At 52.2% G+C, this 18,328-nt stretch overlaps 4 protein-coding genes and 1 pseudogene across 6 annotated transcripts in view; 2 read left to right on the forward strand and 3 right to left on the reverse strand.

Annotated features, from left to right (window-relative positions):
• Positions 1–14,425, reverse strand: part of LOC125686101 (zinc finger protein 664-like) — a 186,064-nt gene extending 171,639 nt beyond the window's left edge. The window contains exons 1-2 of the mRNA XM_048929750.1: positions 14,128–14,425; positions 12,166–12,247 (exon numbers count right to left, since the gene is read on the reverse strand). Of these exons, the coding sequence (XP_048785707.1) occupies positions 12,166–12,189 (24 nt within the window). The 5' untranslated portion in view covers positions 12,190–12,247; positions 14,128–14,425. The remainder of the gene's footprint in view (positions 1–12,165; positions 12,248–14,127) is intronic.
• The window catches only part of LOC125686094 (zinc finger protein 501-like), a 474,399-nt gene that overhangs the window by 189,647 nt on the left and 266,424 nt on the right, over positions 1–18,328 (forward strand). For all 3 annotated transcript variants that reach the window (XM_048929728.1, XM_048929729.1, XM_048929730.1), the window contains exon 3: positions 15,427–15,553. In XM_048929728.1, coding sequence (XP_048785685.1) covers positions 15,427–15,553 — 127 coding nt within the window. The remainder of the gene's footprint in view (positions 1–15,426; positions 15,554–18,328) is intronic.
• The window catches only part of LOC125686103 (zinc finger protein 239-like), a 208,912-nt gene that overhangs the window by 134,720 nt on the left and 55,864 nt on the right, over positions 1–18,328 (forward strand). The gene's annotated exons all lie outside the window — the stretch shown is intronic.
• Positions 1–18,328, reverse strand: part of LOC125686096 (zinc finger protein 383-like) — a 119,350-nt pseudogene that overhangs the window by 37,689 nt on the left and 63,333 nt on the right.
• Positions 7,032–18,328, reverse strand: part of LOC125686097 (zinc finger protein 345-like) — a 56,041-nt gene continuing 44,744 nt past the window's right edge. The window contains 3 exon segments of the mRNA XM_048929745.1: positions 7,032–9,901; positions 9,903–11,050; positions 11,154–11,264. Of these exon segments, the coding sequence (XP_048785702.1) occupies positions 9,608–9,901; positions 9,903–11,050; positions 11,154–11,264 (1,553 nt within the window). The 3' untranslated portion in view covers positions 7,032–9,607.

Genomic DNA, 18,328 nt, shown 5'->3' on the forward strand with positions numbered 1-18,328 from the left:
CCCTCCCCTACAATGGTAGTGCTATGGTGCCAGAGACACCCAGCAGGACTCTGTGATCAGTCTGTGCTGTTGTGTCACAAAGAACAACTAGTGAGATTGTAGAACCATCAACGTAAGGCAGTGCCAGGGTGAGTGCCAGTGCAGGAGTCGAAGTGAGTGTCTGCAGCCTGCAGGGAAAAGGACGCTGGTGTAGGACTGCATGGAACAGCCTCTGGTGGAGATGGCCAACAGCGCTGGCAAGGCTGGAGGGCCCTGAGAGAAAACCAAGGTCTTTGTCCTCTTGGCTGTGGCAGCTGTGTCTGCTGCTGAGGCTCAAGTGGCACGTTGTCCTCGTGCCACAGGGGCCTCCTTGCCTCCTTGCAGTCCTGTAGGGAGGCCACTAGTTGTCATATCATTTTCCCTCACAGAACACTACACACGCACATAGGACAGGTGTACTCTTCTTGGACAGTTGTTCCATTCTTTGCGTAAGGAACTGGCTAGAGGGCCGTGGCCAATGGGCAGTGGTTAATGGAGCTAAGTCCAACTGGCGACCCGTTACAAGTGGTGTCCCCAAGGGGTCGGTACTGGGGCCCATCTTGTTTAATATCTTTATTGATGGCCTTGATGAAGGCACTGAGTGTTCCCTCAGTAAGTCTGCAGATGACACTAAGTTGGGAGGTAGTGTTGATCTGCCTCAGGGAGGCCCTTCAGAGGGATCTAGATAAGCTGGATCACTGGGCTGAGGGGAATGGGATGAGGTTCAACAAGGCCAAGTGCCAGTTCCCGCACTTTGGGCACAATAAAAAAAAGGATCCTAGCCCAGGAGCTGGCAGGCCTCATTGAAAGGTCTTTAAACTAGGTAAGAAGGGGGAAGGGGACAAAATGAGGACTGCTGAGGTTCAGGTAGTTCAAGGTTCAAAAGTGAACTTGATGGGTGACGAGGGTGGAGTTCAAAGGGATGGAGTGTGGCAGGGGAATGCTGCCTCCCTGAAGTGTCTATACACTAATGCGCGCAGTATGGAAAATAAACAGGAAGAGTTGGCGATCTGCGTGCGGTCACATGGCTATGATCTCATTGCGATCACAGAGATGTGGTGGGACAGCTCGCATGACTGGAATGTTGTCATGGAGGGCTATGTGCTTTTTAGGAAAGATCGGCCGGCGAGGCGGGGTGGTGGAGTTGCTCTTTATGTAAGAGAGCAGCTTGAATGTATTGAACTCCACCTGGGGGAGAGTGGTGTAGCAGTGGAGAGCTTGTGGGTAAGAATCAAGGGGTGGGCTGGTATGGCTGACACCGTTGTGGGTGTGTGCTACAGGCCCCCTGATTAGGAGGAGGAGGTTGATGAGGCCTTCCACAAACAGTTGGAAGCAGCGTCACGATCCCAGGCGCTGGTGCTTATGGGGGACTTCAATCATCCAGATATTTGCTGGAAAAGCAATGTGGCCAGGCAGTCACGGTCCAGACGGTTCCTGCAATGTGTTGAAGACAACTTCCTGATGCAGGTGGTTGAGGAATCGACGAGGAGAGGGGTACTGCTGGACCTTATTCTCACTAATAGAGAAGGGCTTGTCAGGGAAGTAAAGGTCGGGGGCAGCTTGGGTTGTAGTGACCACGAGATGGTGGTGTTCAAGATCCTGAGTGGAAGAAGTAAAGCAAAAAGTAGGATTGCTATCCTGGACTTCAGGAGAGCCAACTTCGATCTCTTTCGGGGCCTACTTGGAGCTGTCTCATGGGCTAGGGTGTTGGAAGGCAAGGGGGCCTGTGAGAGCTGGTTGGCATTTAAGCAGCTCTTCTTCCAAGCTCAGGATCGGTGCGTCCCTGTGAGGAAGAAATCGGGAAAGGGTGGCAGGAGACCTGTGTGGATGAGCAAGGAGCTTGTGCACAAACTCAAAGGAAAGAAGAAGGCCCATGAAATGTGGAAAAAGGGTCTGACTACATGGGAAGAATACAGGAATGTTGTCAGGGTCTGCAGGGATGCGACAAGGAAGGCTAAAGCCCACCTGGAATTAAATCTGGCAAAGGGGATAAAGGATAATAAAAAAAGTTTTTTCAAGTACATTAACAGTAAAAGGAAGACTAGGGAGAATGTGGCTCCCCTGCTAAGTGACGGGGGTGTTCTGGTAATGGGGGATGCTGAGAAGGCGGAGATACTGAATGCCTTCTTTGCTTCTGTCTTCAGTGAAAAAGCTCCCCCTTGGGAATCTGAGACCCTGGAAGTTAGTGAGAGGATCTGGGGAATGGAAGACCCCCCTTCTGTCAGGGAAGAGGTGGTCCGGGAGCGCCTAGGCAACACCAATGTTCACAAATCCATGGGACCGGATGGGATTCATCCACGGGTGCTGAGGGAGCTGGCAGAGGTGATTGCTGAACAGCTTTCTGTCATCTTTGAGAAGTCTTGGAAGACGGGGGAGGTGCCTGAAGACTGGAAGATAGCCAACGTCACCCCGGTCTTCAAAAAAGGCAAGAAGGAAGACCCAGGCAATTATAGGCTAGTCAGCCTCACCTCTGTCCCTGGAAAGGTGATGGAACAGCTTGTACTGGATGTCATCTCCAGACAACTGGGAGAAGAGGAGGTTATAAGGAGTAGTCAGCACGGGTTCACCAGGGGGAGGTCGTGCTTGACCAACCTGGTAGCCTTCTATGATGTTGTCTCTGGCTGGGTGGATGGGGGGAGAGCAGTGGATGTAGTCTACCTTGATTTCAGCAAGGCATTTGACACTGTCCCCCACAACATCCTTATAACAAAGCTGAGGAAGTGTGGGATAGATGAGTGGACAGTGAGGTGGGTTGAGAACTGGCTGACTGGCAGAGTGCAGAGGGTCGTTGTTGGTGGTGCAGAGTCCGGTTGGAGGCCTGTAACTAGCGGTGTTCCTCAGGGGTCTGTGCTGGGTCCGGTCTTGTTCAACATCTTCATCAATGACCTTGATGAGGGGATAATGGCCACCCTCAGCAAGTTTGCTGATGACACAAAGTTGGGAGGATTGGCTGACAGCCTGAAGGCTGTGTTGCCATTCAGCAAGACCTGGATAGGCTAGAGAGCTGGGCAGAAAAAAACCGGATGAGGTTTAACAAAAGCAAGTGTAGAGTCTTGCATATGGGGAGGAATAATTCCATGCACCAGTACAGGTTGGGGGATGACCTGCTGGAGGGGAGCTCTGCGGAAAGGGACCTGGGTGTCCTGGTGGATGACAGGTTGGCCATGAGCCAGCAGTGTGCCCTTGTGGCCAAAAAGGCCAATGGCTTACTGGGGTGCATTAAAAAGAGCGTGGCCAGCAGGTCGAGGGAGGTGATCCTCCCCCTCTACTCTGCCCTGGTAAGACCTCATCTGGAGTTCTGGGCTCCCCAGTACAAAAAAGACAGGGATCTCTTGGAAAGAGTCCAGCGGAGGGCCACAAAGATGGTGAAGGGCCTGGAGCATCTCCCCTATGAGGAAAGGCTGGGTCTGTTCAGCCTTGAGAAAAGGAGACTGAAAGGAGACCTGATCCAGGTTTATAAATATCTAAGATGTGTGGGGCAAAATGGCGAGGCCAGACTGTTTTCAGTGGTGAGTGGAGACAGGACAAGGGGAAATGGCCGGAAACTGCAGCATAGGAAGTTCCGCACAAACATGCGCAAGAACTTCTTTACAGTGAGGGTGACGGAGCACTGGAACAGGCTGCCCAGGGAGGTGGTGGAGTCTCCTTCTCTGGAGACGTTCAAGACCTGCCTGGATGCCTACCTGTGCGACCTACTGTAGGGAACCTGCTTTGGCAGGGGGGTTGGACTCGATGATCTCTGGAGGTCCCTTCCAACCCCTACAATTCTGTGATTCTGTAATAATCCCATACAGCGCTATAGGCATGGGGATGAGTGTCTGGATGACTGTGAAGAGGAAAGGGACCTGGGGGAGTTGGTTGATGCTTAGCTGAACACGAGCCAACAGTGTGCACAGGTGGCCAAGAGGGCCAACAGCATCCTGGCCTGCATGAGAAACAGTGTGGCCAGCAGGAGCACGGAGGTGATCATCCCCCTCTACTCAGCACTGGTGAGGCTGCACCTCAAATACCACGTTCAGTTTTGGGCCCCTTGCTACAAGAAAGACGTTGAGGCCATGTAACATGTCCAGAGAAGGGCAACAAAACTGGTGAGGGGTCTGGAGCACAAATCCTATGAGGAGTGGCTGAGGGAGCTGGGATTGTTTAGTCTGGAGGAGGCTCAGAGGAGACCTTATTGTACTCTCAAACTTTGGCCTCTTTTCCCAGGCAATGAACAGGACCCGGGGAAATGGCTGCAAGTTGTACCAGAGGTGGTTTCGGTTAGACATAAGGGAGAACTTTTTCTCTCAGAGAGTGGTCAGACAATGGAATGGCTGCCCAGGAAGTGGTGGAGTTGCCACCCCTGGCAGTGTTCAAGAGGCATCTGGATGAGGAGCTATGAGATATGGCTTAGGGGCTTGTAGTAGCAATGATAATGGGAGGATGGTTGGACTGGATGATCTAGCAGGTTGTTTCCAACCCTGTGATTAAATGATTCTATGATTCACATTCCACTGACTGTGGGAGAACCTTGGGACATCAGTGAGGGACAGGACCACCCTTCCCAGAGGCTGCAGCTATGGCCCTACCCTTTTGCTGCATCAGACAAACCAAGGGCTTGCCTCAGTCTCAAAGCACCTGCACAGGGCCTTTGCCTGCCGGGAATCACAACCTCCAATTATCTGCTCTAACATGGATGTGGGGAGGCTTTGTTGGTAATGGCTCCACAGGGACCAGTTAACACTCCAACACTCTCCAACATTTCTGGACAGCTTTTTGACTGCACCTTCATCATTTGGTTGCTGCAGTCTTCTCTCAGTACCTGAAGTTCATGGACACCACATAAGCTGTGGGGCTCATTACAGTGCAGAAAGATCTAACAAGCCATTTCACTCAAGTCTTCAGGACTTGAACTGTTTATCAGGGAGGTCTCAGTGTTGTAGACAAAGTTTTCCAGGAGCACTGTCCAAAAAAGGAGTTGTCACATTTAAGGATATTTTTTATTACAGCAGACACAGAGATGCCAGTGAGCATGGCTCAACCCCTGTGACACAGATGGCAGCTCTGTCAGGGAGAGGGAGGAACAGCCAGCAGGGGGTTAGTATTGTGGGGATGCAAGAGGGAAATGTAGTCAGTGAGAGCTGATAAGGGGATAGTGACTGCACCAGACAAAGATGGGAATTAATGCAGATGGAGGAGAAAGAAGCCTGTGGAAGAGGAGGGATGCAGGGGGCCAGTTGCTTGTGGCCAAATGTGTGGTCAGTGCTGGTCTGGGTGGGTGTGTGGGAGGCATGGGAGGGAGCTGACACCCCTCCAGGACCCAGGACTACAACCTGAGGATAAGATAGGCATCAACTGATTCAGATGGATCCCGTCCCCATGGAAGTGTAAAGGGCTGTCCAGCAGAGCCAGGGAGCTGCAGGGAGATGTGTGGGGGGAAGGAAGGAGCCCCCCAGCAGCACAGGGGCCTTCTGCTGCTAGAGGTGCTGCATGGGGCTGGGGGCTCACAGCTGCACTGCATGCTTGGGACCTAGCAGAAGGGACTTTTCAAGGACGACCCAACATGGTACTTTCTGCCCTGTATTCATTTTCCTGCCCTTGGGATAGGGATGACTGGCAAAATGGGAGAGAAGCTGTCCATGTTGATGCATCACTGAGACTGTTGTACTGCAGCTTTGGCGATGAGTAGGATTGTGAGCAGCATCCTCGTGTTCCATCAGCCTTTCCTCAATGGACAGAATGAGCATTAGCTTTGTTGATCCCGTTCAGGCTTTCATATCAGAAAGTCTGTTTATTGACACGCCTGAAGGCTGTGCTGCCATTCAGCAAGACCTGGACAGGCTGGAGAGCTGGGCAGTAAGAAACCGGATGAGGTTCAACAAAAGCAACTGGAGAGTCTTACACATAGGGAGGAATAATTGCATGCACCAGTACAGGTTGGGGGATGAGCTGCTAGAGAGGAGCTCTGCAGAGAGGGACCTGGGTGTCCTGGTGGATGACAGGTTGGCCATGACCCAGCAGTGTGCCCTCCTGGCCAAGAGGGCCAATGGCACTCTGGGGTGCATTAAAAAGAGCATGGCCAGCAGGTCGAGGGAGGTGATCCTCCCCCTCTACTCTGCCCTGGAAAGGCCTCATCTGGAGTACTGCATCCAGTTCTGGGCTCCCCAGAACAAAAAAGACAGTGATCTCTTGGAAAGAGTCCAGTGGAGGGCCACAAAGATGGTGAAGGGCCTGGAGCATCTTCCCTATGAAGAAAGGCTGAGTAAATTGGGTCTATTTAGCCTTGAGAAAAGATGACTGAGTGGGGATCTAATCTAGGAGTATAAATATCTGAGGGGAGCACAGTGGTGAGGCCAGTCTCTTTTCAGTGGTGAGTGGAGACACGACAAGGGGAAACGGACATAAGCTGCAGCATAGGAAGTTCTACACGAATGTGCGCAAGAATTTCTTTAGGTGAGGTGATGGAGCACTGGAACAGGCTGCCCAGGGGAGTTGTGGAGTATCCTCTGGAGACTCGCCTGGACGCCTACCTGTGTGACCTGGTTTAGGGAACCTGCTTTGGCAGGGGGGTTGGACTTGCTGATCTCTAGAGGTCCTTTCCAACCCCTACAGTTCTGTGATTCCGTGATTATACCTGCAAAGATAAGCAGGCACACAGATACTGCCCTGCAAACAGGCAGTTTCCTGACTGGCAAAAATGGGTATACTGACTTTCGGGTGGCGAGTGTGACAGCAGAAAGGAAAAGAAGGAAAAGACACAAGACTTGTAAACAACAGGCCAATAGACACCAATAGAAAGCCTGTTTTTCTCCCTCCAGGTTGGGAAATGCCTTCCCAAAAGCAAGCAGTGGGCTGGAGAAGGCACCAAAACCAAATCCTGATTGCACCTTTCCCTCTCCTCATTCCACGTGCTGACATCTATTTTAAGAACAACAAACAAGACAGTGAAGAAAGCTCCAGAACAACTCAGCTACTTTACTCATCCCTTCCCCTTTCCACTACAGATGATTCTCAGAAAACCTCCAAGAGCCATGTTACTGCTCTCCTCACCCTTCTCTCCTGCTCCTGGGTGGATGTGTGAGTATCTCCCACATGACTTCAACAGTCACATATAATCACATCAGTTGGCCATGAAAACCACGCAGCTCATTGGCTGTGTGCTACAACCCCTAAATTGCTGGGAATCCAGTGACCCATTAGGACAAGAGAGGCTGATCTTGAGATACTCCTTTAAAGAATTAATTGGTATGACTGTCCAGGCTGAATGGCTTATAGTAGACTCCCACAGTGACGTCCTCTTTAGTTCTCCTTGACCCTTAATCCATACCCAGAGGCTTTCAACCATGTCATTACTAACTCTAAGCTCCATTCCATCCAGTCCACCCGTACACACAGCAGCCCCATCCCATCTCACCTGCCCTGCATCTCCAGCCTGCAGAGCCCAGAGCCATCCATCACACACAGCACACCCGTCACAGGACCGTTCCCACCACCTCTCACTCATGCTGATGATGCTGCAGCACACAGGGCCTCCAACTTTGGATGCCAATGCAAAAAACCAGTAACACCTAACAGCCTTGCACATGGGCACCTGGGGGGCTGGTTGTTCCCTTGGGAGCTCTGTCTGTGCCTGTGTTGATTCCATGAGTGCAGAGGTGACCTATGACACGGAGGGCAGAACTTTCTGTGGGGTGGATGCAACTACTGGTAGAACTCACAAGACAAGCAGAGGACTGGAGGAGGCACCAAAACCAACAAAAATCACCAAAGGTGCTTACACCTTTCCCTCTCCTCATTCCACGTGCTGACATTTATTTTAAGAACAACAAACAAGACAGAGAAGAGAGCTCCAGAACAACTCAGCTGCTTTATTCATCCCCTCCCCTTTCCTCTACAGATGATTCTCAGAAAACCTCCAAGAGCCACGTTACTGCTCTCCTGACCCTTCTCTCAGATTCATCAGAGCACTCACAGATTACTGAGAGCAACACATGCACACAGACACACAGAACATCCCCACACAGATGCCTCTCCTAAGTAAACGGCATCAAAAAGCTGTTGGCAGGAAGAGCAGAAGAGGAAAGCAGGATTTGGGTAGCAAGGAGAGGCCATCTGAAGCTCGTGGGTTAAATTCACTCTGCAGGGGGTGCCAGTGATGCCAGTTCCTTTGCAAACTCCTCCTGTGTGGGGAAAAGCATCTGGGCCTCCCTCATCCTTGGGCTCACCAAAATTCTTAAGGTCTCTCTGTAGGGGGTTTCCCCATGGGAAAGGAGGTGCCAGCCCAGAGAGAAATTTCCTGCACCAGAGACACATGCAGGGCCAATTTATCACATGGACTGGACAATGTTTAATGAGGATTGAGCTCTGGATGAAGCTCTTCCTACAGTGCAGGCATTTCTAGGGTCTCTGCCAGAGTGAAAAGCTCATCAGTGAAAGTGCCCCGGTAAAAGGTCTTCCCACACATGGGACATTTGTAGCACTTCTTCCACGAGTGCCATCTCCTGTGTGTGAGGAGCTCTGCACCATGCACAAAGCCCTTCTCACACTCGAGGCATTTCTAAGGCTTCCTGCCACGTGAACTCACTGCTGCAGGCATGGATTGGACTCCACCCAAGTGCAGCCACTGTGGTACCTCAGCAGGTTCGAGCTGTAGCCAAAGCTCTTCTTGCGGGCTCCTCATTGGATCCACTGGTATGTGATGAGCTGCCAGCTGTGGACAGACCTCTTCCTACAGTCAAGGCACTCACTGGGACTCTCCTCTTGGGTTGGTTCTCTGGCGTCTACTGAGGGTTGAGCTCCAGATGAAGCTCTTCCCACACTGCCTGCAGACAGGATTTCTTCCTTCCTGGTGACATATCAGCCCAGCTGAGGTTTCCTTTGTGTCCTCACCTGCTGCCCCATAGAACAGGAGTTTCTGCAGGGGAGGTAAGAGGTGACTCTCATGCACACAGCCCTGGCAAAAACGTGCCACCTGGCAGAGCGTTTCCAGTGGCTGTGACATATCCCACTCTGGATTCTCCTTTGCATGGCCACTCAGCACAGCAACTGAAGGGCAGCAATATGCATAATACTCATGCAACGAAGGAGAAAGAGGATTTAGTTTGGCCACAGAGCTCTTCCTCTACTGAAGAGATTTGTAAGGTTCATCACCACACAAAGCCACAGGTGGTCATCATGCTGTGGCTGTGGCTGAAGTTCTTCCAATGCTCTGAAGGCTCTGTATCTTGTGTGGCTGTGTTGGTAGGTAATGAGGCTGGAACTGCTTTTGAAGGTTCCCCGTATCTTGTGATTCTTCTACAGCCTGCATGCGCTCTGGTTGTGCCTGTGGGTGTTGAGATTAGACCTTCCTTTAAAGCTCTTCTTTTAAAACTCAGGACACTGAAAAGGTCTTTCTGTGATTGCTCTTGTGGTGCTTCAACTCAGAACTGCTTTTGAAGCACTTCCCACACTCGGTACATTTTTAGGGTCACTCTCCTGTGTGAATGCGCTGGTAGCAAATTAGGTGAGAACACTTCATGAAGCTCTTCCCACACTCAGAGTACTTGTGGGGTTTTCCACTTGTTTGGATGCAGTGGCGCGACTTCAATTCAGAACTGCTTCTGAAGCTCTTCTAACACTCAGAGCACTTGTAGGGTCTCTCCCCTGTGTGGATGCACTGGTGCTTCTTTAAATCAGAATGGTTTCTGAAGCCGTTCCCACACTCAGGACACTGAAATGGTTTCTCTCCTGTGTGCATGAGCTTGTGCAGCTTCAATTCACAATACCTCTTGAAGCTCTTCCCACACTCAGAGCACTTGTACGGTCTTTCAGGTGTGTGGACACGCTGGTGCTTCTTTAAATCAGAACTGACTGTGAAGCTCTTCCCACACTCAGGACATTTGTAAGGTTTCTTCCCTGTGTGGTTTACGCTGGTGCCTGTTTAAATCAGAACGGTTTCTGAAGCTCTTCCCACACTCAGGACACTGAAATGGTTTCTCTCCTGTGTGTATGCGCTGGTGCACCTTCAATTCAAAAAACCTATTGAAGCTCTTCCCACACTCAGAGCACTTGTAGGGTTTTTCACCTGCATGGATGCGATGGTGCAACTTCAAATTAGAACTGCTTCTGAAGCTCTTCTCACACTCAGAGCACTTGTAGGGTTTTTCACCTGCATGGATGCGCTGGTGCAACTTCAAATTAGAACTGCTTCTGAAGCTCTTCTCACACTCAGGACATTTGTAAGGTCTCTCCCCTGTGTGGATGCGCTGGTGCCTGTTTAAACTAGAACGGCATATGAAGCTCTTCCAACACTCAGAGCACTTGTAGGGTTTTTCACCTGTATGGATGTGCTGGTGCTTCATTAAATCTGAAGGGCTTGAGAAGCCCTTCCCACACTCAGGACACTGAAATGGTGGCTGTCCTGTGTGTATGTGCCTGTGCAGCCTCAATCCAGAACAGCTCTTGAAGCTCTTCCCACACTCAGAGCACTTGTAGGGTTTTTCACCTGTATGGATGCGCTGGTGCTTCATTAAATCTGAACGGTTTGAGAAGCCCTTCTCGCACTCAGGACACTGAAATGGTTGCTGTCCTGTGTGGATGTGCTTGTGCAGCTTCAATGCAGAACAGCTCTTGAAGCTCTTTCTACACTCAGAGCACTTGTAGGGTCTCTCTCCTGTATGGACACGCTGGTGGACAGTGAGGAGGGATCTCCATCTGAAGCTCTTTCCACAATCAGAGCACTTGTTTGGGCTCATTGCTGAGTGTATGCACTGGTGGTTAACGACACTGGAATCTTTTTCAAAGCTATTTCCACACTCAGTGCGTGGATTCTGCTTTTTCTTCTGGCACACATCCTTGCTCCTGGGTTCTTCAGGCTCCTTTTGACCTACGTTGAAGCCCAACGGGCTCCTTCCTGCCTTTCCCAGAAACTTTCCCAGTGGCTTCATGATGTGCTCACCCTGACCTTGCTCTAGGCCTCCTTGGACATCCCTTCTGATTTCTTCCACACCCCACCGCCTTTCGGCCACACCACTTTCCTGCAGGTCCTCCAGTATATCTGTAATCCCAGTTCCTGCTGGATGACAGGAAATCCAGAAATAGCACACAGTGCCCAAAATAAAACACAGACAGACATGGCTCTTCCAGACCCAACCTCCTCCTTCCCTCCACCACCTCACCTGGGCTGAGGTCTCCTGGCACGGCCTCAGGGCTACGCACATCTGGGATCCAGGGCTCTTCCCCTCCTTCAAGTAGGGAGATCAGCACGGGTTTGGTAGCTGGAAGTGGAGCTTCAGAGAGAGAAACAGGGGAGATGAGAACAATTCCCTCATTCTGGCACAGTGCCTGTTCAACAGCTCCACTCTGTGTCCCCTACCCAGGGAGAAATCACAGTTTGGTTTCTGGGCCCACAGCTTCCTTCGGAGCAAAGAGTCCTTATACAACTCTGAAAACTCCAAAGGGATTTTTTCTTTAACATTAACTTGAGAACAGTTTGTTTATTTTCTGACAATATATCAATGACCAAGGCATCAAAATGTTTACGGCAATTGAATGCAAAATCCTACATCGTAAAGGAATAACCAGGTTATTCATCTGTTAGCTTGAGCCATTGGCACCATTTAATGCAGCAACAGAAGGCCTGGTTTTCTCCCTCCTGGCTGATGCCTGCTTGCCAGCACTGACTCTGGGGCGTTTATGAGTCTGCTGTGCATTCTAATCCCACCTGAAATTCACGCTTCTCAGTATTTCCTTTGTTGCTGTTGCTGTTATCAATATGTAACTGCACGGCAATTATTCTATGCCCAGCCTGCAGAGGCTCATTCTGCACAGCCAAAGGTGCCCTAACGAGGAGGAAAGGCAGCAAAGCCCTCACCCAGGAAGGCCACACACTGGTACGTCTCCAGCATCACGTCCCGGTACAGCGCTCGCTGCGCAGGGTCCAGCAGCGCCCACTCCTCCCTGCTGAAATACACGGCCACCTCCGCAAAGCTCACGGGCTCCTGCAAGCAAAGAGGCTCCTTGCTGGGAACAGCCAAGGCCCAGGGAAGCAGCTCAAACAGGACACAAACTCCCGTCCCAGCCGCTTCTCTGGCCCTAGCACACACACGCTGCCTGAGGCCACCTCCCTCTTCCCCTGCATTCACATCCCTCGCCCCTCGGCCTCTCCTGCCTGCTTCCCCCAGCCCCTACCTGAGATGGATGTGCTGTGGCCATCTGCTGCTCTCCTGCAGCTGAGATGATCACGGCGGGAAGGCAGAAGTTACACCGGAGCCTGCAGGGACAAGAGAAATGGCAGGGGAGCTGTGAGGGAACGCAGCAGTCCCTGTCCCAGCCCAGCCCTCCACAGCCCATCTGCAGGGCACTGCCTGGGGGATGGCACAGCAGGCCTTGCACAGGAACACAAGCAGCAACAGCACTGGTAACGCTCTGCCTACAGATGATTACAAATCACAAAGCTGACTCCAACTGGGTGGCACAAAGAACTGATACCCGATTCAACAGCTGAGGGTACATGGACTGTGTGCCTAAAGACAATGCATAGCAAGGAGGCAGTCATCTTACCCCTAAACAGGGAGCAGCCCAACTGCCCCTTGAGCTCTCCTGCACAGCAAGGGCTGCACGACAGGATCTCCCTACAATCAGGGATGGCTCAAGGTCACACCTCTACAGAGATCCCTATCAGCTTGATATCAAGCCACTTTGCTGACACAGATCTTCTGTAAGAGACCCAGGGTTAGTTTGGAGCTTTGTGAGCTTCTCTAAGGTGATGTGTTACAGTGAAGATCTCAAGGTATTCACAAAATCATAGAATGGCCTGGGTTGAAAAGGTCCTCAATGACCATCTAGTGTCAACCCTCCTGCTATGCGCAGGGTCACCATCTACCATACCAGGCTGCCCTCAGCCACATCCAGCCTGGCCTCGAATGCATCTGGGGATAGGACATCCATGACCTCCCTGGCAACATCTTGCAGTGTGTCACCACTCTCTGACTGCAAAACTTCTTCTGAATATCTAACCTAAATCTCCTTTGTCTCAATTTAAAACATTCCCCCTTGTCCCATCAAAATACACGCTCGTAAAAAGCCGTTCCCCTACTAGTTCATGCTTTTCTTTCACGTACTGGAAGGCCACAGTATGGTCTCCCCGGAGTCTTCCCTTCTCCTCGTTAAACAAGCCCAGTTCCACCATTGCACCAATGCCTCGGCGGCTGCATCTCTCTCCTCCCCCACCAAGGGGCGCCTCTTCCCATTCAGCATCGCACGCGCACCGCGCTCACTTCAGGGCACGGTTTTCAGCACCGTGCGCCCTTTGCACGAGGCAGCCTGGGCTGCACTTTACTGATGTGCTGCTCGGGCGCGTTCTCAACGTGTGCTACAGTCAGCCCACAGGCCCTCAGCCTTTCATCTTCTATTGCACAGCCCAGTGCCGGGGCTGGCGCAGATGCTGGACGTGCTCAGGGCCCAAAACTGCGCTGAAGGGATCGGCAGCTGCCGGGACAACCTGAACAAAAGCCTTGGGAGGGGTTTGCACAACCTCAGGTGAGCCATCAGCCCAGCGCTAAGCGCACAAAACATAACGCTAGAAGGGCCGCTAGGGGCAGATGTTGCCAGCTGGGGCCCCGAAGGGAAACTGCGGGCTGCCGGGAAGGGGGAGGGGAGTGAAAATTCCCCCCTTGGAGGCTGCACATTTAGACAGTCAAAAGGAGGCATCTGGGAGTTGAAAGCTTCCATCAATCAATCCATGCGTGCAGAGCTGCAAAACGAGGTCATCTCGTGTCTCCCGTGCCCCAGAGAGAAAAATGCAGTCCCAGCTGGGCTGTGTTACAGAGAGACTACCGGGCAGCAGGACACGCTGAGCTGCTCTGCTCACTTCCTCGCTGTCCCAGCTCCAGCCCCTTCCTGTGCCCCTCGGAGCCCAAGCCGGGCTGCAACACGCCTGGGAACCGCTGCTCCCCTCATTGCACCCGTCTGGCCCAGCAAACCCGCTGTGCTGGGCAGGAGCTGGAGCCGGGACCGGGCTCCCGCCTGGGCTACAGCAGTGCCAGTTCCGCCCTGTCCGGTGCTGCTCCCCACTCCCCGCTCCCCTCCCGCCGCTGCTGGCAGGGGGCAGGAAGCGTGCGCTCCTCTGCACGAGCCGCGAAGGGCTCCTACCTTGGGTGCGGAGCAGGCTGCTCCCGCCTCTGGTGCAGGCAACCGGACTCCTGGGTGTCGCGGAGAGCAGAGGATGCCGAGTGCCCTCAGCCCGGAGCTGGCCGCAGCACGGCCTCGCTGCTCCTCCTGCCACTGCCGTGCTGCCCGGACGGCTTCCAGCCAGGCTCTGGCCGCTTCGGCACAGCCTCAGGTGCAGGCAGCAATTCCCACAGCGAGCACGCCCCGAGCCGGCTGCCAGGCCTTGGGCAGTTTCACAGCTCGTTCTCATGGCACATCTGCACCCGGGGGAGGGGGGGGAAGAAGGGAGGAGGGGGGAAGGAAGAGAGGAGGGGGGGGAGGAAGGGAGGAGCGATGTGTGCTGCGTTTTGTTACGCTAATAAAGCATCGCTTTCTGCTGGCTCTCTTTGCTTCCTTTGCTGGGGACATTCGCACATCCTTGTGGTCACACATCCCCACGTTGCTGCCCTGCCGTTGCTTTAACTCCTGCCATTCTATCATTTCCTGAATACCTTGGGATCTTCACTGTAACACATCACCTTAGAGAAGCTCACAAAGCTCCAAACTAACAATGGGTCTCTTACAGAAGATCTGTGTTAGCAAGCTGTCTTGATATCAAGCCGATAGGGATCTCTGTAGAGGTGTGACCTTGAGCCATCCCTGATTGTAGGGAGATCCTGTCGTGCAGCCCTTGCTGTGCAGGAGAGCTCAAGGGGCAGTTGGGCTGCTCCCTGTTTAGGGGTAAGATGACTGCCTCCTTGCTATGCATTGTCTTTAGGCACACAGTCCATGTACCCTCAGCTGTTGAATCGGGTATCAGTTCTTTGTGCCACCCAGTTGGAGTCAGCTTTGTGATTTGTAATCATCTGTAGGCAGAGCGTTACCAGTGCTGTTGCTGCTTGTGTTCCTGTGCAAGGCCTGCTGTGCCATCCCCCAGGCAGTGCCCTGCAGATGGGCTGTGGAGGGCTGGGCTGGGACAGGGACTGCTGTGTTCCCTCACAGCTCCCCTGACATTTCTCTTGTCCCTGCAGGCTCCAGTTCAAATTCTGCCTTCCCGCCGTGATCATCTCAGCTGCAGGAGAGCAGCAGATGGCCACAGCACATCCATCTCAGGTAGGGGCTGGGGGAAGCAGGCAGGAGAGGCCGAGGGGCGAGGGATGTGAATGCAGGGGAGAGGGAGGTGGCCTCAACCAGCGTGTGTGTGCTGGGGCCAGAGAAGCGGCTGGGACGGGAGTTTGTGTCCTGTTTGAGCTGCTTCCCTGGGCCTTGGCTGTTCCCAGCAAGGAGCCTCTTTGCTTGCAGGAGCCCGTGAGCTTTGTGGAGGTGGCCGTGTATTTCAGCAGGGAGGAGTGGGCGCTGCTGGACCCTGCGCAGCGAGCGCTGTACCGGGACGTGATGCTGGAGACGTACCAGTGCGTGGCCTCGCTGGGTGAGGGCTTTGCTGCCTTTCCTCCTCGTTAGGGCACCTTTGGCTGTGCAGAATGAGCCTCTGCAGGCTGGGCATAGAATAATTGCCGTGCAGTTACATATTGATAACAGCAACAGCAACAAAGGAAATACTGAGAAGCGTGAATTTCAGGTGGGATTAGAATGCACAGCAGACTCATAAACGCCCCAGAGTCAGTGCTGGCAAGCAGGCATCAGCCAGGAGGGAGAAAACCAGGCCTTCTGTTGCTGCATTAAATGGTGCCAATGGCTCAAGCTAACAGATGAATAACCTGGTTATTCCTTTACGATGTAGGATTTTGCATTCAATTGCCGTAAACATTTTGATGCCTTGGTCATTGATATATTGTCAGAAAATAAACAAACTGTTCTCAAGTTAATGTTAAAGAAAAAATCCCTTTGGAGTTTTCAGAGTTGTATAAGGACTCTTTGCTCCGAAGGAAGCTGTGGGCCCAGAAACCAAACTGTGATTTCTCCCTGGGTAGGGGACACAGAGTGGAGCTGTTGAACAGGCACTGTGCCAGAATGAGGGAATTGTTCTCATCTCCCCTGTTTCTCTCTCTGAAGCTCCACTTCCAGCTACCAAACCCGTGCTGATCTCCCTACTTGAAGGAGGGGAAGAGCCCTGGATCCCAGATGTGCGTAGCCCTGAGGCCGTGCCAGGAGACCTCAGCCCAGGTGAGGTGGTGGAGGGAAGGAGGAGGTTGGGTCTGGAAGAGCCATGTCTGTCTGTGTTTTATTTTGGGCACTGTGTGCTATTTCTGGATTTCCTGTCATCCAGCAGGAACTGGGATTACAGATAAACTGGAGGACCTGCAGGAAAGTGGTGTGGCCGAAAGGTGGTGCGGTGGTGTCTGTGTGGAAGAAATCAGAAGGGATGTCCAAGGAGGCCTGGAGCAAGGTTCTGATTTGAAACTGCACCAGCGCATCCACACGGGAGAAAGACCCTACAAGTGTCCCGAGTGTGGGAAGAGCTTCCGAAGCAGTTGTGAACTAAAACGCCACCAGCGCATCCACACTGGAGAGAGACCCTATAAATGTGCTATGTGTGAGAAGAGCTTCAAAAGAAGGTCTAATCTCGACACCCACAAGCACATCCACATTGTATGCAGGCTGCAGAAGCATATCAAGATACGGGAACCTTCAAAAGCAGTTCCAACCTCATTACCTACCAGCACAGTCACACAAGATACAGAGCCTGCAGAGCGTTGGAAGAACTTCAGCCAGAGCCTCAGCATGATGACCACCTGTGGCTTTGTGTGGTGATGAATCTTACAAATCTCTTCAGTAGAGGAAGAGCTCTGCGGCCAAACTAAATCCTCTTTGTCCTTCTTTGCACAAGAATTATGCATATTGCTCTCCTCCAGCTGCAGTTGCTGTGTTGCGTGGCCATACAAAGGAGAATCCAGAGTGGGATGTGTCACTGAAAACCCTCTGCCAGGTGGCATGTTTCTGTCGTGCCTGTGTGCAAGGAGAGTCACCTCTTACCTCCCCTGCAGAAACTCCTGTGCTGTGGGGCAGCAGGTGAGGACACAAAGGAAACCTCAGCTGGGCTGATATGTCACCAGGAAGGAAGAAATCCTGTCTGCAGGCAGTGTGGGAGAGCTTCATCTGGAGCTCAACCCTCAGTAGACGCCAGAGAACCAACCCAAGAGGAGAGTCCCAGTGAGTGCCGTGACTGCAGGAAGAGGTCTGTCCAGAGCCTGCACCAGTGAGTTCACGTGGCAGGAAGCCTTAGAAATGCCTCGAGTGTGAGAAGGGCTTTGTGCAGAGTGCAGAGCTCCTCACTCACAGGAGATGGCACTCGTGGAAGAAGTGCTACAAATGTCCCATGTGTGGGCAGAGCTTTTGCCAGTGGATCCACTCAGTGCAGAGACCCTAGAAATGCCTGCACTGCAGGAAGAGCTTCATCCAGAGCTCAGTCGTCATTAAACATTGTCCAGTCCATGTGATAAATTGGCCCTGCAAGTGTTCCTGGTGCAGGAAGTTTCTCTCTGGGCTGGCAACTCCTTTCTCATGAGAAAACCCCCAGCGGAGAGACAATGAGGATGCTGTTAAGCCCAAGGATGAGGGAGACCCCAATTCTTCTCCCCACACAGGACGATTTTGCAAAGGAGATGGCATCACTGGCACCCTCTGCAGAAGGGACTTAACCCAGGAGCTTCAAATGGTCTTTCTTGCTACCCAAAGCAGTTGGGTAAAGCATGCCCAGTTTTTTTTTGCTCTTCCTGACAGCAGCATTTTGATACCATTTCCTAAGGAGAAGCATCTTTGTAGGGATGTTCTGTGTGTCTGTGTGCATGTGTTACTCCCAGTAATTTGTGAGTGCTCTGATGAATCTGAGAGAAGGGTCAGGAGAGCAGTAACGTGGCTCTTGGAGGTTTTCTGAGAATCATCTGTAGAGGAAAGGGATGGGGGTCAATAAAGTATCTGAGTTGTTCTGAAGCTTTCTTCACTACGGTCTTGTATTTTGTTGTTAAAATAAATGTCAGCACGTGGAATGAGGAGAGGGAAAGGTGCAATCAGGATTTGGTTTTGGTTTCTCCTCCAGCCCACTGATTGCTTCTGGAGAAGACATTTCTTTCACACAACCCTATCATCCTTCCTAACCGTGTTGCACAGAGCAGCTGTGTGACACCAAACCTTGTTTGCCTCCAATAAAACTACAAAAAGCTGAGCTTGTTCTCCAAATTTCTGGAGGTGGTGGGAGCAGAAGGCAGTACAAACCCACATGGTGCACAAGCAGCTCATCCCCACA

The sequence above is a fragment of the Lagopus muta genome, chromosome 31 (genome assembly GCF_023343835.1).
Source record: "Lagopus muta isolate bLagMut1 chromosome 31, bLagMut1 primary, whole genome shotgun sequence".
In the NCBI taxonomy this organism is placed as follows: domain Eukaryota; kingdom Metazoa; phylum Chordata; class Aves; order Galliformes; family Phasianidae; genus Lagopus; species Lagopus muta.